The 15,614-nt window shown below is 39.5% G+C and overlaps 1 protein-coding gene across 2 annotated transcripts in view; it reads right to left on the bottom strand.

Annotated features, from left to right (window-relative positions):
* Positions 1 to 15,614, bottom strand: part of rab6ba (RAB6B, member RAS oncogene family a) — a 60,891-nt gene that overhangs the window by 15,939 nt on the left and 29,338 nt on the right. Inside the window, exons 3-5 of one of the 2 annotated variants that reach the window (XM_061030537.1) lie at positions 6,927 to 6,980; positions 6,404 to 6,530; positions 3,544 to 3,655 (exon numbers count right to left, since the gene is read on the bottom strand). In XM_061030537.1, the coding sequence (XP_060886520.1) occupies positions 3,544 to 3,655; positions 6,404 to 6,530; positions 6,927 to 6,980 (293 nt within the window). The remainder of the gene's footprint in view (positions 1 to 3,543; positions 3,656 to 6,403; positions 6,531 to 6,926; positions 6,981 to 15,614) is intronic. The other variant, XM_061030538.1, reaches the window with a different exon arrangement.

Here is a 15,614-nt window from a genome sequence, read left to right on the forward strand (position 1 = left end):
ATTTAAAGCCTCTGGCGGAGAATCGCAGTACCATAGTGACAGCAACATTTATCATCTCTCGGATGAATGAAACATTCTCTGGCCCGTGCGACTGCGTTTGCATGATGAGTGTCACACATGGTTACCCTCGCTTTCCTTCGCAATAAAGGAAAGAAAGGCAGAAGATGTAAAACCATTTTGAAGATTTAGGATGATTGCTCAAGACTTTGTAAGAAACTGGAGTGAACAAAAACTGCAGGGTTAAAAAAAAAAGAAGTGCGCTCATTTAGGCAAATCCTGTTCGTGTCATACACTCAGCTCTGAGGCTAATTTACCTCTAAGAAGAGGCAAATTAGGAGAGGATGCTGAGGTGATGTTCATGCCCTAATAGGTTTTATTTCTTTACCATGGAACATTTACTTTAGCTTTAACTTCCAGACCCCATTAAGAAGCAGCTAAATCGTACTTAAGATAAATTGTTGGTGAATTAAAGGGAAAAGGTCGAGTAGTTGTTAGCTAATTGTCTTCTTCCAAGCTGAACATTTCAGGTTAATTTCACCCAGAATCTTAAGTTCTTAACTTAACTCTGCTTACAAAATAGATGAAGTGGTAGAACTAACACAAGATGAAGGCTGAACTTTAAGATACTGGTTTTAATAGTTGGGTGAGTCTAATTTGATGTCACTATTACTGCATTGTGGAAACATTATGGGATACCCCTTTGTTTCTTTCTCTAAAACCAGCTCATGCCTGTGGCCTGTTGTTATGGCAGCCATGAACCTTTATTGACAGATCCACAGAGATACAATCTGGAAAGTGCCAACCCTCACAGTTTTTCTGCTTCCCTTCAGTCACTTAGATACTGAAGACACCAGTTTACCGATGGGAATTTTATTTTTTCATCTCAAAGCGTATGCTGGATATGTTCATGCTGTGAATGTCTGCATGTGCAAAAAATGCTGACCATGACAATGTAAATGTAGAGTGTGTGTGTGTGTAATTTAAGCATGGCTACACACTCATTTCATATTACCTGCTCAGTATGGCTTCATATTTTACAGCTAAAGTCTGACTTAATGTTCAGGAGATCTATAATCCTTTTAAACCACCGTCATGAACTTCACTATCAGCCTGCAGTTTTAAAAAGCCCACAGAGATCCGTCAAAAGGTAGATGGAAATCTGTTTCAGGAAACTGAAAGAAGTTCTGTTCCACAAAGAAACGGAGCAGAAACCACAGCAGCTGTCCAAACCGAGATAAAGGACGTCTCATAGGACTGTCAGTACTTAACCATAGATTTATGAACCACATGTCTGTCAGCCTCCATACTGCACCTCAGAAACTTTCTACACAGCTAATGAGTAGTCTTAATTTACTGTATATAGGGAACCAAAGGCTGTAGGATACGTTTGACTTCACCTCAGAAGCTAAACTAAAACTCCATATGTAACAAACTTGAATATGATAGTGAATCAGTAAAGTTGATAACTGTGGCTGAAGTTTGTTTTAAAAATGCATTTATCTGCTTCTGCAGAGATGCTATGAAACACAACGATGGCGGTCGCCACATTGGAAATGCTATCAATCTAGAAATCTTGACCCAGGCACAGAGGTGGAGCTGAGGCGGGCCTTAAGCCTCCTGGCAAACAGCTTTTATGCACTAGCCTGTGAGTCCACTGAGCTGTCCCTAATTACCCCTAACTATGCATAACTCTTAGCCTTAATATAATCAAAAAGAATGAGTTATACAAAATTCAAACCCCTGGGGCGCAGGCAGCGTAGTGGTTAGTACGCGCACCCCATGTAGAGGCTACAGTTCTCTAAGCGGGGGCCTGGGTTCCTTTCCTGCATGTAAATTACCAACTTTCTTTCTCACTGATTTACAACTGTAGTAAATGTCCTATCTCTACTATAAAGGCCCAAAAAGCCCCAAAATAAATGTAAAAAAAAAGAAGAAATTCCAACTCCTGTAAACTTTTTACAGAGAAAGAAATTAGTAAAAGAGTACAAAATGTTTTTTGCCTGTTAACATGTTTATTTCTGCTTAAAATCTGTCATTTTCATACGCAGCTTAGTATGTTTTTAGCCTGAAGTGGACACCTGAAGCTGCAGTTTTAGGCTTAGTTATTAAACAATAGAGATTTCCACTTGTGTTTAACATGGCCCCATCTTAATTCAGTGTGTTAGCTTCTTTCATTCTTTATATATGTTCTGTAAGCCTCATAAAGGGGCAGAAACATATGATATATAAACAGACCATATTTTCAGTCTGGGTTCAGTGCTCAAGCAGCAGCTGCACATGTGAACTCAATGGTCTGTATAAAGTGATGTTTCCTTATCTGAATTTTAGTAACTACTCTACTGTATGGTCTATTTTGGATGGGTCTCTTATGTCAACGAGAAAATGCACCTCAAGAGACTAAAAATGTTTCCTCTTCACATGCGGTACCTCGGGGAATAACAGATAAGGAGAAGTGGTTCACCTTAAATTTTCTAAACTACTTAAATAAAGTCACAAAAAAATGAAGACAAACAGGAAGTATAAGGAATAAAGACCTGCCAGGCTGTTGTTGTTGTTGTATGGAATACTTTAAGATTTTAATAATAACTTAAAACATTTAATGTTATATTTTTCTCCTTATGTATTATTTTATGTTCTCCTATTTTATCTGTATTTTAATATTTTTACCTTGTATTTGATGAAGTCTTCTCTGTGCAAAGCACATGGAGTTGCCTTTGTGCATGAAATGCTATATAAAAAAAACAAGTGCTAAATTTATATAAAGTGTCCTTAAATTTATTATTTTAAGTGCAGTATACATCATTAGTAAATTCAAACACTAATTAATTCTCCATTTTAAGGCTCAATTCTCCTTCATCGTTTCACTTTAATACGTTTCTGCCTCAATACATTTTTACATCATTTTCTTTCCCCTGGTCAATTCTTACCACATTTTCTGTAACATTAGCATTTTCATCTATATTTCCATCTCTATACATACCTATATGTAGAAATGAAAAAATCCTTCCCTTGTGCACACCCTTCTTCATGATTGCTCGAGTGTCACCAGGGCCAAACTCCTGAGTAATTTAACGTTGCACGCCATCATTTTCTCATTTCAAAGGTGAGGAGCTGCTGAGCTGGCGAATGTTCCACTATAATAACTATAACAACCCTCAACATAACCAGGTCCTGTATTCATTTAGATATTGAATATATATTGTTGGAAACATTCATTTCCTTAACCTGTCACATACGACTCAGGTGGTTAGTGATATTTAATTCATAGGGTAAAGTATGAAGGAGGCTGAAGATCATTAGTTCTGTCTCATTGATACACAGATTTATTCAGACAGCTTCTCAAATCATCCACTCTGCAGGGGAGCCTGTGGAGTCAGCCTGATGTTTATGTTATGTTTTGTTCTCCAGATGTTGTGTTTTAGTAACTGAATGTTCCTATTGGCTAATGAACAGACACACACCTTGCATCATAATGTCAAAAATGCTAGACAAATGAGCTGCATGCACTGAAGTCAGGAGGCGGGTTCAGGAGTATCTACTCACCTTTTATCTGCCAGGTCTGTTTTATTGCCGACGAGCATAATGATGACATCACTTCCCCTCTCTGTTCTCACATCCTCGATCCATTTCGAGGTCTGCTGGAATGAATTCACATCTGTTGAGAAAGATGAGGAACAAAGTGGAGACTCGTAAAGATGCTGTTTGTAAAATGACAGTAACTCCTCTCCTGCTGTTACTGCAGGAAACAGAACCATCAACATATTTAACTGGACTTACACACACACTGACACACTTCCTGTTTGTCTAACAGACATAATGTATAATCTGATGATGTAAAATGGATCAAATGTTTTGCCTTGCAGGGAGAATTGAGGACTTAAAAATGACAGATTGAAAGCTCAGGAAGCTGCTTCAGAGACTTTACATAAAAACATCATATATACGGTATACCTGATATGTATACGTCTGACTACACAGACTCTGCACTTTGTTCACTTGGTTCTGTTTATTTAACGCTAAAAAGCTGTTAATTAAAAATTCAACTGGTTTCTTGTGTAAACATTTTTTATCAAGTTGGATGCTCTACGAACTGAGCTAAACCAGTGTCCCTAAAGCACCAGAGATTTTGTTTTATATCAAATACAAAACTTTATTAATGGGTTTTCATCTTTCATTTGTTTCACTGCCAGATGTGTGTCCAGACCCCTGTATAGACGCCCTTGTTTCACAACCTCAAACTTTTTACCTTTTCTACTTTACTGTCACAGCTTTATTTGGATCCACTCTGTACTACACTATCAAGATGAACAGACTGCTGTTACAGAATGGGAGCTAACCCAGACAGGATTGACTATTTAAAAAAAAGTCGACTCAAAGCTGTACGAGTCTCAGTTCAGGTCTTGGGTACTTGAGTCCAGGTTGAATATTGTAGGGATAATTACAGTTGCAAGAAGAAATAATGAAGAGAAAAGCCCATCCAGTGAACCTTATTAAACAAACCTTAAGATATTAGATGCCTCTGCACTGTATAGAACATTAAAATTACATAATAAATCCATTATAATGCACACCTCCAGCTCTGTAACATGATAAAGCTCCTGTGAAATCCCTTCGACCTTGTTATGTCCACGGTGATTTCTTGCAGACTTATCGTATTTTATTCTTGGATTTGGAGTTTAACGACACAGATCTCTCATCTCTTTCAGGGTAGAAAAAAAACAGGTAATGGTTCTGGGTGAGTTTACCCCATATTTGATCTTAACTGAAGAATAAATTTCACTTCCTAGGTAGCAGTGTAACAGTCGATGTCTTGGTCATTTATAGATTAAACAGAACCTACTGACAGGATGTCACTTTCTCATATGGATAATGAGAAATATTCATCACTACATGTTCAGACCAAAATAGTGAAACAGTGTTAGCCTTTAACTGTTGGATTTAAGAGTGTTCACCCTTATGTACTTATGTTGGAAGATCAAACTCTGCCTTATCTGGGTTCATAATATCCTCCAAAAGGTGCACACTGCTCCTTGCTGCCTGTTGTTTCCACACCTTTTGGTTGAACTGTGTGCCCAGTCTGATGATCTGTTAGGTCGGGTCAGTACCAGGATGTTCTGGTGGGACATCAACTACCCACACTCTGTTTCAGCTGTTTAGCACCTGTCCATCTGTGCTTCTTTTAGTGGACGTTTCACTGTACCCACCAAATCATAAGTCAAGAGGTATAAACCTCAACTTAATACGTTTTGCTTTGATATACTGTATGTTAGTACGTATTTTCATGAATTCATTCATCTTGATAATTTTGTGGATATATCTTTAAATTGTGTAAACCATCTAAGAGTAATTCTTCTTTTAGGTTTGTGAAGCTGTAATACATATGTGTAAGAGACCTCACCGCAGCAGATTTATATTTGGATTGGAGGCAAGTGTCTGTTGTGAGCTGAAAAGGAAATGTGACCATGAGACTGAAGAAATGTAAATGTCTGATATTTACGAGTCAAGGTGATGTCTTCTTTCTAGCCTTTTAGAGATGAACCGAAGCAGCCAGGAATTTGTGGGCTGTACCTTCAGAATATAATCAACACTGTGAAGATGAAGACTTTGCCATTCTGCCACTTTGCCAGTGATTGTCAATGATTGTGAGATCTTGGTCAGCATGGGTCAGTGATGGTCTACACTTTGTCAGCCATGTGTGTTGTGTTTCTGTGTTGTCTGACTATGGCTGAATAAATCTAAGATGATCCACAGTCTGTTTCCCAATTTCATCATCTATCATCTACTATAGAAACATCCCCCACCGAACAATATATATATATAGAGGTAGTGTCTGATGAAATCTGCTGTACCACAGCACAGGGGTATGAAACAAAACAAATATGTTTTTGCTGTGATACGTACGCAGTGAAGAGATTGAAATGATTTTGGAATAACTACATCATGATGTGGATTTTTTGAAAGACTAAATTCATTCTTTGCTAGTCCTGTACAAAAGACAAACCCAAAGACTTTGTGATTGGGGGTTTGGTTTGATCATTTCTGATTTAATGTCAGGACATTAGGAGTATTGAAGTGCTGAAACTCTTCAACAATGTCACAGAAATTTGTGAGAAAAGTCTCAAGAAAATGTTCCTGGTTTCATCACCTAGTGCAGTGTCACATCTCTTCATGTTTTCATTAATGTCTTTGCATCTTCTTTGTATAAGTCATTAAGCTTTTGGCCTGAACACACATTTAGGATGAGCAACACTCCTGCTATCTACTTGATCCATCGATGTTATAGACAACGCTAGTGTGTTAAAAGATAATCTGTGTTGCACGTTTGATTGAACTAGTCGGACAATAAAGACTCAGCAGATTAGTGTGATAATTTAAATTATTAGATTAAGTGAGCGGTACTGACTTGTAATGTCGTAGACCACCACGGCCACAGTGGAGTCGCGTATATAACTGGGGATGAGGCTCCTGAAGCGCTCTTGTCCCGCTGTGTCCCAGAGCTGCAACCTCACCTGTGGTTCAGAGAGAGAAAGCTGAGGAGGCTGAGATTATTCAGATAATCAGAGAGCCTGCGAACAGTCAGCTCCCTACACACACACACACACTTACATAACACACATATACACGTGTAGTAAGAATACACAGTACATATTCACACTGAGGCATTATTTATATGTGGACTCCTGACGCTGACTTCAAGGTCACACTGCTCTGTGAATGATCTCTGAGATAAACAGACATGCAGGCAGGTTTGACTGTCCTCATCTACATATCACACGGTAAAGAGATGCCATGCAGCATTAGTCACCGATGTCAGTGCATGCATTACTGTAGTGATGAACGGGGGGGGAGTTTTAACACTGCGAACACATTACAAACATCTAACATCTCTGTCATGACATTGTACAGCAGTAACTGCAGGTTCTTACCGTTCGATCTTCCAAGTACATGGTTTTCGACAGGAAGTCGATTCCAATTGTGGCCTAGTTAAAAAAAGAAGAAGAAAATATCACTCGATCAACATCACTGTCAATGTCACAGAAAGCAAAGAACAAAGTGTTTACTAAGGGTCTGACTTATGTAAAATTCACAGGAAAAAACTGTATTTGTTTTTTCAAACCTGTGCCATTTGTTTATATATTTTGAGGTCTACATGACTTAAAGATACAAGTAGAATTGCTCCAGTAGATTACTGTAGCTGTGCAATAATGGCTGCAACAAAACATTTTGAGACAAATACTCAGTTAGAAGCTGTTACATGAAGCCTTTTGGGGCAAATACGCCCAATAATGAACTTCCACTTCCAAGTGTGCTCGTTTCTGCCTCTGATTTTTTTTAATTTTTTAATTTTGGAAGTTTTTGTGCCTTTATTTTAGAGATAGGACAGTGGATAGTCAGAAATCAGGGAGAGAGAGAGAGAGAAAAAAAGAAAAGAACCACAGATCGGAGTTGACTATAGCCCCCGTACATGGGGCGCACACACTAACCACTAGGGTACCAGCGCCCAATGCCTCTGATATTTAAAGTGTCAGATATAATTGTGGAACATATTGCTGAAAAGGTAGACCATTAAGTAAATGTGTGATGGTTACTTTAGCCAAAAAAAGCTGTTCACATTTCTCTTTTCAAAGTGACAAGACTTCATTGACAAAATGTATTTATTTTACTTCCCACAAAGCACGAGTTGCTGCTTTTATTCAGTGAGTTTAATACTTTAATAACATTGTTTTTGATTCATGCTAACCTTTTCAAACTTCAAAGTCAAACAACGTTACTTTCCATACAATCAAGCCCAGAATGATTTGGATCAAAAAATATGACAAAAAGGTTAAAAAAAATAAAATAAATGTCCTTTCAATGTGCAAAACCGGTGACCTCCGGTTCCCAACCCAATTCCCTACAGACTGATCTACTGCCCCAAGTTTGTTGATTCAACAGTTTCTAATGTCTGTTAACAGATCAGAAAATTAAATATATATTCAAATCTGCAAATATTCAACTTCAATAGAACTTTATATACTTAGATATGTACGCTCAAAAAGTCTGTTTACAACTCTCACAATCTAGTATTATCAAATGTATCATGTGATCGCTCCCTTCTTGTGTCAAAAGGCAGATGGCATTGTGTTCCTTCTCTCAGACATGTTTACTCTCCTCAGCCAAGCCCAACGGCTCTCTGCTCTGCTGCCTGACATCAAATCATTTTCAAGATCAGGCAAACCAAAAGCTACTAACCCATGTCCAACTGCAGATCTGTTCATTTCAACATGAGACTATCAACTTCAGATCTCACAATGTACGGTTCATAGGGCTCATAGGGTTCTAAGCACTTTAAGGATACCTCAAGGAAACTAGAACTGCCTGACAAGTCAATGTATCCAGTGAGACTCATGTATACTGGCAGTATAATAGTTTACCAGCTGTTCATGTTAGTTTGACTGTCTGTTTTGATCAGGACTATTTAACGCCTTTGTCAGTCACTCGAGCCGAGCTGGTCCACGTCTGACATCATCATAAAAACAGAACAACTGGATGGTTTTAAATTTAAATATTAAAGACATCTTTTTTTTTATTGTATTGTTTAGATTGAAATGCCAAATGTTTTTATGAGTATCATTCAAAGTTTAAAATCCAGACTTTTGAGAGGACTTTGCTCATATTCAAATAGTTTCCTGACCTTGAAACTGTAAGAATAAAAAGATCTCCAAACTCTATACAAATCCCCGACAAAAACAAGCCTTCTTTCTTTTCAGTAAAAAAATACAGTTCATGGAAACACAAATGTAATTTTATAAAATTCATTTTTAGTGAATACTTTTCTATTAGTGTTTTGCTGTCAAGTACAATGTGTTGGAACTAGAGCCAATCCGCATCCGCAATCATATTACTAGATTTATTCACCAGTCAAAAAGCATTTCATTTGAGTTTCATTGTATTACACTAACAGTTCTCTTTCACCAGCAGAGGGCGCTATATGGATTACAACAAGCATTATCACTCTCCAGAGTGTTACTCTCAAGAGGTTACTTTACACTTGAGTGATCATCTTGTCTATGTTATATATCTTTTTAACTAATCAAGTGTTTGATTACTGCATTTGAGGACTCACCACAATAAACGTTAGTTTATCTAAATCTATTTATGTCTAAAGATCGGACACAGATGAAAGAAATATATCGGCTGAAGTATCGGTATCTGATTCCCCTATCGGTCGAGCCCTAGTTGGAACTTTTCATAATTAGGCAGTGTGCATCTAAAATCTGATCAGGAGTAAAAAAAGATGCATTGTAAGAAACAGGAGAGTTTGGCTGAGATATTTTTTATGGCAGATGGTGAGCGGTATGCGACTCTTTCATGTTGTGTGTCCAGATGTTTGATGTATGTTTGAGGAGACGATGTAGTGTGTGTGAGACTGACCCAGGATAACACAGCAGTCCCCATCCAGATGCTTAAAGGCATGTGCGACCCAAAACCTGAAAACAGCATTGACAAGCTGGAGAACATAACTTAGATGGCCGACAGGGAAATTAGCCATCTGTGGGGGATACACCTCCCTTTATTTAAAGAGTAACTCAATCCTAAAAACCTAAGTATGTGGGTATTAAGTGGTGTTGTGGATCAATTCACGTACAAATCTTGAGATTTGAGTACAATGTATTTAAATTCTATCGTGTTAGACTTTGCATAACCACTGCCCTCTACAGGCTGAAACCCGGCTTCTGCAATATAATTTTTCTATTGGCTGATCTGGAGGCTGGTGACACTTGTTGTGGCAGTTTTCATGAACAAGCCTTATAAAGACTACATCATCGGACTTAGCAAACTGTGGGGAGTACAGTGGATTGAGAGAATTGCAAGGATTGATTATAACTGATAAGTGTAAAAAAAACGAGGCTATCTGTTTAAGAAATGTTAAAGTCATAACATTCAAATCCTCCAGGGGGCATCGTCTACCATTAAGGGACGTCCCCCATCCTCCCCTGCCCCTCTCTATCCTCTTCATCGGCTGTCTGAGCTTTGCTCCCTGTGCTAATGGTTCAGACTTTCAAAGTGATACAGCTCTGGACTGCCAAGGTTGAGGCTTACAGGAGGAGAGAAGTCCTCGACTCAAAGTAACATTTCTGTAACAAAAGTGTCATCACTGCTTTTTAAGCCGTAGCGTATGGCTACATGACCTAGCTAAACTTGCTCTTCAGTTTATGTGTATGTGTGTTGCATGGACTGTATGATGTTGTGGCTTATGGTAACGGCATGAAGGAGTGAGACGGTGTGTCTTTATCCCCCTCCCAGCCGGACAATGTTGATCCATTGACGTTAGAAAGGCATTATTTGAAATTCAAGGGTAGATGCACTTCAGCTGAGACTCTGCAGTTTAGTGAGTTTAGTATATCTGACCCATTTTTACCCAACTATATTGAAGCAGGTGGGTGCATCAGTTGTGTTTTCTATTTAAGGCAGCCCAGCAGGGTGCCCACTGCCCACTTTGACAGAATTGGGCATCAGCAGCTCGATCACGCACTTGTTTCCTTGGCGATGCCAGCTACCACAGTGGACTCACTCAGAGAGTCTGGCACGAGGACAGGACGTCATTTATACTCCTCTTTTACACTCGGTCAGATCAGACACTGTGAGGCTGAAAATAGACAGCCTCAAATGACTCAAAGCACAGACCGGATACAAGATTACAGCAAGTGAAATAAAAATATCAGCCCCCAAACAGAAAGGTGGATTACAGGAACTTCCAAAATAAATCCCCTATTCATTACTGCAGATTACGCTCTGAAAGTATTCAACAACTTTATGTGTTTGTTCTTAAAGTTAGCTCTCTGTCGGCTCTTCTAGCATTTTGTGCTCAAATTCTTGTTTTTTACAAGTATTAGTTGTATTTTTTTAATAATATGAGACAATAAAGAGGTCAATTTTGCCTCAGGATGTTAAAATGAGCAGCTCGCGACTTTGTAACCTCTTCGACTTTGTTACATATTGACCTTCAATCATGAACATCAAAGTTAACATCATGGAAAGAGTTAAGAGGATAAACATCAGCTACAATTGCTACTTTATAGGCAAAAAATACCTTTCTACATCCAACAAAACCTCCTTTTCTTGTGATCTTATTGTATTCAATAGGATATAAATGAAAAATAAGATGATTGATGAGCGTTGCTATCACATTCAATTGTAAAAATTCTTCCTTTCTTTGACCCACAACACTCATAAAAGCCCATAAAATGACAAACGACACCTGAGTTAACGTTGACAACTGCTGATCTGAACCGATAACACAAACAGATAGCTCGGTGGTAGCAGGAGTATCAGAGGTGCTGCAGACTCTTTCAGGCCCCAGTTTTAAATATAGAATTCCACACAGACAGATATACATGAAAATATTAGATCAGCAGAAATTATTCATATTCCTTTTTCATTTTTAATCAGCGCACATCATTGCCCCCCCCCCCCCCCCCTCCACACACACACACACACACACACACACACACACACACACACACTACCAGAGATGAAATGCTCTTAAGATCTGAAGGATTTCACTCACATTACATTTGAAAGTATTCTTCTTTACTAAATATAGTTTTAATATATTTTTTCCCAGGTCAGATCATCTTGAACTAGATTGATTTTGACAGGATGTTTAGGAAATTTGGAGATTTTGGGGGTTTTTTTCAGCAAAGAGAGGAAATAATGTACACACTAAATGACGCAAGCAACACAAATAAGAAGAATCAAAGTTAAATGAAGTATAGTTAAAGGGATAGTTCACCCGTTGAAACATGAATCTGTATTGACATTGGGTCATATATGTAGTAGAAATGTAAAATTAATTTTGAAGTTGGTGCCTTTTTGGCTCATGTGGATGAAAGACACCAAATCCCAGAATGCACAGCACCGCAGGCCACTCCCGGCGGCCAGCAGCGGCCAGCAGCGGCCCCGGCGGCGGCCAAGACACAAGACCGGCCTGTCGGCAGCAGCCGTCTCGCCATTATATTTATATTTTTTTGCCATTATCAGCTTTCTCCATAGAGCCTGTTAGCATAGCTACCAAACAATATGGCGGACGTTAAGTTTCGATTCTGGGAGTGAGTTCCCACCCACTGATGTGTGATTGGTCTGTAGCTTCAGTGGTCGAAAATATGAGGAACTAGCGTTGTAGTTTCACTCCGCTAACAGCAACAGTTTCTGGTGATGCAAAATTACGATTTTTGCGTCACTGGAAGCTCCTTTTCAGACTTAATACAAAGATTTCCCATCTCAGGGGAAAATGAGGGCGGGATACACGACCATTCAAAAATACTACCAGGTTTCTAATGATACAAAGATTAATGCAAATGGCTGAAGTATCCCTTTAACTACAGCATGTCAGCAGGCAAAACTAAGATTTGCATTTCAATGATTATCTCAAATATCCACTTCTTTTATCTTCATGTTTCCATAGTTACCACAGATATGCCAATTAATACAAGTAATATGAGTAATATGAGGTCAAAGCTTTCTGAGGTAAGGATGTGATGCTTTTCTTTTTAAACCCCAAGGCTTTACGCTTTGGAGTGAAGGGCAGGTTAAACAACATGTTTAAAAATGTCACCTTGACCTGTGGAAAAACAATCTGACTAAAGGTGGCAGCAGGAGTTGAATTAATCCGACACTTAAATTGAACAAACATAAAACAATCTGGAAACTCACAAAATCCCATGTAAGCACGAGTACTCCAGTGAGCATGAGGTCACCTCCTTAAACTGTGCAAAGGCTTCACAGTTACTCCTGATTCATCTGGAGGAGGCCACCCAGCATGAGGTCTGCAGTAAAAACTAAATCAGATCATGTTTACCCAAACACGATAATTCATTTAAGACCAAACAGAAACACCACTGCCAGTATCTTACAGTATGAATCCAGGGTTTTTATTTCTGCTTTTATGTTAGATAAGAATCTGAACACTTCTACTGATACTGCTGCTCCCTACAGGACTTCCAAGGTCCTCCATCTGGCAGGGACCCTGTTAAACCACTGGACCTTTAGTCACAGTGAGCACACTGGCATTTAGCTCACAGCGTCGTATTTAAGAGAAAGCTTTGTGATCTCTAAAAATCTGATGAATTTGAATTTTTCTGCCCGCACAACAGGAAAAGAGATCAGCCTGTGAACATGCCTCCTTCATCAGGCCGCCGCGGGCTGTGGTTTTAATAAATGAAGAACATAACAATTACCACACGCTGCATGTGTAGCACTACTCACAGTAATGACTAGTACCAGTGCAGACTCATAATTAGGTCTATTTAACTCAATTCATTTGTGTCAAAGCTTATTAAAGGTTGACTTGTTGCAACCATAGCCTGTAAATATTAATGGATGAAGCAAGAGTGACGTCATCCATCTGTTGCTGCAGGAGGCTTCAGAGTCCCATCCATGGGGGCCACCATGCTGGAAATGCTGTCTCACTCTAAGTCAAGTCAAGTCAAGTCAAGTCAACTTTATTTATATAGCACATTTATAACAGCCGAGGCAGACCAAAGTGCTGTACAGTAAATCAGGCTAAATACATTGCATCCAAAACATCATAAAAACACGTAACTCTAATTTTCAGTCAACCTAACAACAGGCTGAGAGCTGCAGCGGGTTTTAAGCCTCCTGACAAACTGTTACATCGCACCTACCTGTAAATAAATTGAGCTATGCGCCTTATTGTAAATAACTAATCCTAGTTATCAAAAACGTCACCCCCCGTATAGTGTGTGCCGATCGAGACATGAGCTAATCAGACTGATTTCTTTCCTTGTACCAGGCTGTAAACATGTATATCTTCTGTAGAGACAGCCTTCTTTGAATGGGCGTGTACGTGACTCCTGGTGCTTCTGCAGCCAGCCTCAGGCGGACACTCGATGAACTGCAGGACTTTGCACTTACACATTTCTCTGTGTCATTTTTCAACACCAGAGGTTGCTGCTTGCTTGCAAACCCACTACATCATTATGTTAAGACTAAAGCAATCTTCCAACCCTGCTCACAGATTGTGTGTCTCTGCAGTGACTAAAATAAAGGAAACTCTAAAGCTGGAGGAGATAACAGAGGCTGAGAGCTGCAAGAATACAATTTAAAGTTTCCTACAGCTTAATGCTGAACACTCTGATTGTTTAGAATGTTTACAAGAAAATGTCCCATCGATAATAAACTTATACTACCAGCAATGATGGTTTCAGTTTGTGTTTCCTCGATTGGGGGGGGGGGGTAATGGATGCATATTAGATTAGATAACAATTATATTATGTAGGAAATTGTTTGCAGACAGATAATGCTGACCAGCAGTCTCAGGCCTTATATATATTTTTAAATATGATTTCTCTTTAACTTTAATTTATATGTTTTTGACCAGTAAAAACCTCACTCAAAGAGCAACATTTTAGTAATTTTCAGAAAGTCCAATAAATCAGATCCACCAGTTGCTATACACTAAGTCGTGGAGTATTTGAGCAGATCAGACACATGCCGTCACAGCCTGGTGGCCAGGAATGAGTGACAGCTCCACCACAGCTGACAGAAGCGTTCTTCCTCTGGAGGGCTGTGAGCCCTTTAGCATGTGCTGCCAGGCAGTGAGGACGCCTGCCTCTGTCTCTCTTGGCTGACTGGTTGCTTGATGGGAGTCTGCTGCTTTAGAGGCAGCAAATCTGGCCTTAGTCATCCTCCTGCTGACTAAAGCCGTGCACTACCACGCTCGGTTTCATCTTTCTGATGGCCCTCGCCGGTCTCTAAATATACTGCTGTTTTTTTCCTTCAAAGGGTTGAGCTGAATCTGCTCAAAATTAAAAAGCTTGACGTACATGAAAACAACATGCAGTGATTCATCCAGGAAACCTCGACTTCAGAAACCTGCTCCTCGGGACAAAAAACCTCCTGCAGGCTCGCATTTATTGCATCTTTTCCACCCTCACTGAGAAAATCCAGCCTCCCCCTCTGAGCAGCGGCATAAACACTCAAACCAAGCCAATGCATTCAGCATTTTAATTAATACTCAAAGGTCTCGGGAGATGAACTGGAAAAAAACTGCAAAATCATTTACAGCCCTACCTGTCACTGAGCTAGAGAGGCAAAAGAAGACACGGGGGGAAGGGGAGGCAGCATGCAAAAACACATTTAGGAGACACTGAGCTTGATCTATGGCTACAAAGTAGAGGTTATGGTGCCCATAAAAGAATCATTAATCCTGGCTAGCTGAAGAAGGGAACATGGTGGCTGTTTTGTTTGACAGTGGATTTAGTCGTTAATTTGTTTTTCACAAAAATATTTTCATTTTCCTCCCTGGCTGCTGTTTTTTCTCTGGTGCACAGGCTTTAACAACAGCGTGGGGGGCAGAGGCTGACATTAAACAGCATATGGGGATGTTATTAAATAAGCAGATGCTATCTGTCCTGCATCTGCCTGCCCACTCACAACAGGAGGACATGGCTGAAAAAGCAAGGATGGAAAGAAAGCTCTCTGTCCCCCCAGACCTCATCAAAACAAGGCCGGTGCATAGGTTTGCCATCTGTGTAGAAAATCACAATCCCCCGGATGCTCCTCAGAATGACTGCACTTTGACGGCTGCTTGATTTCAAAGTCGTAATTTA

Source organism: Labrus mixtus, chromosome 3, assembly GCF_963584025.1.
Source record: "Labrus mixtus chromosome 3, fLabMix1.1, whole genome shotgun sequence".
Lineage (NCBI taxonomy): Eukaryota > Metazoa > Chordata > Actinopteri > Labriformes > Labridae > Labrus > Labrus mixtus.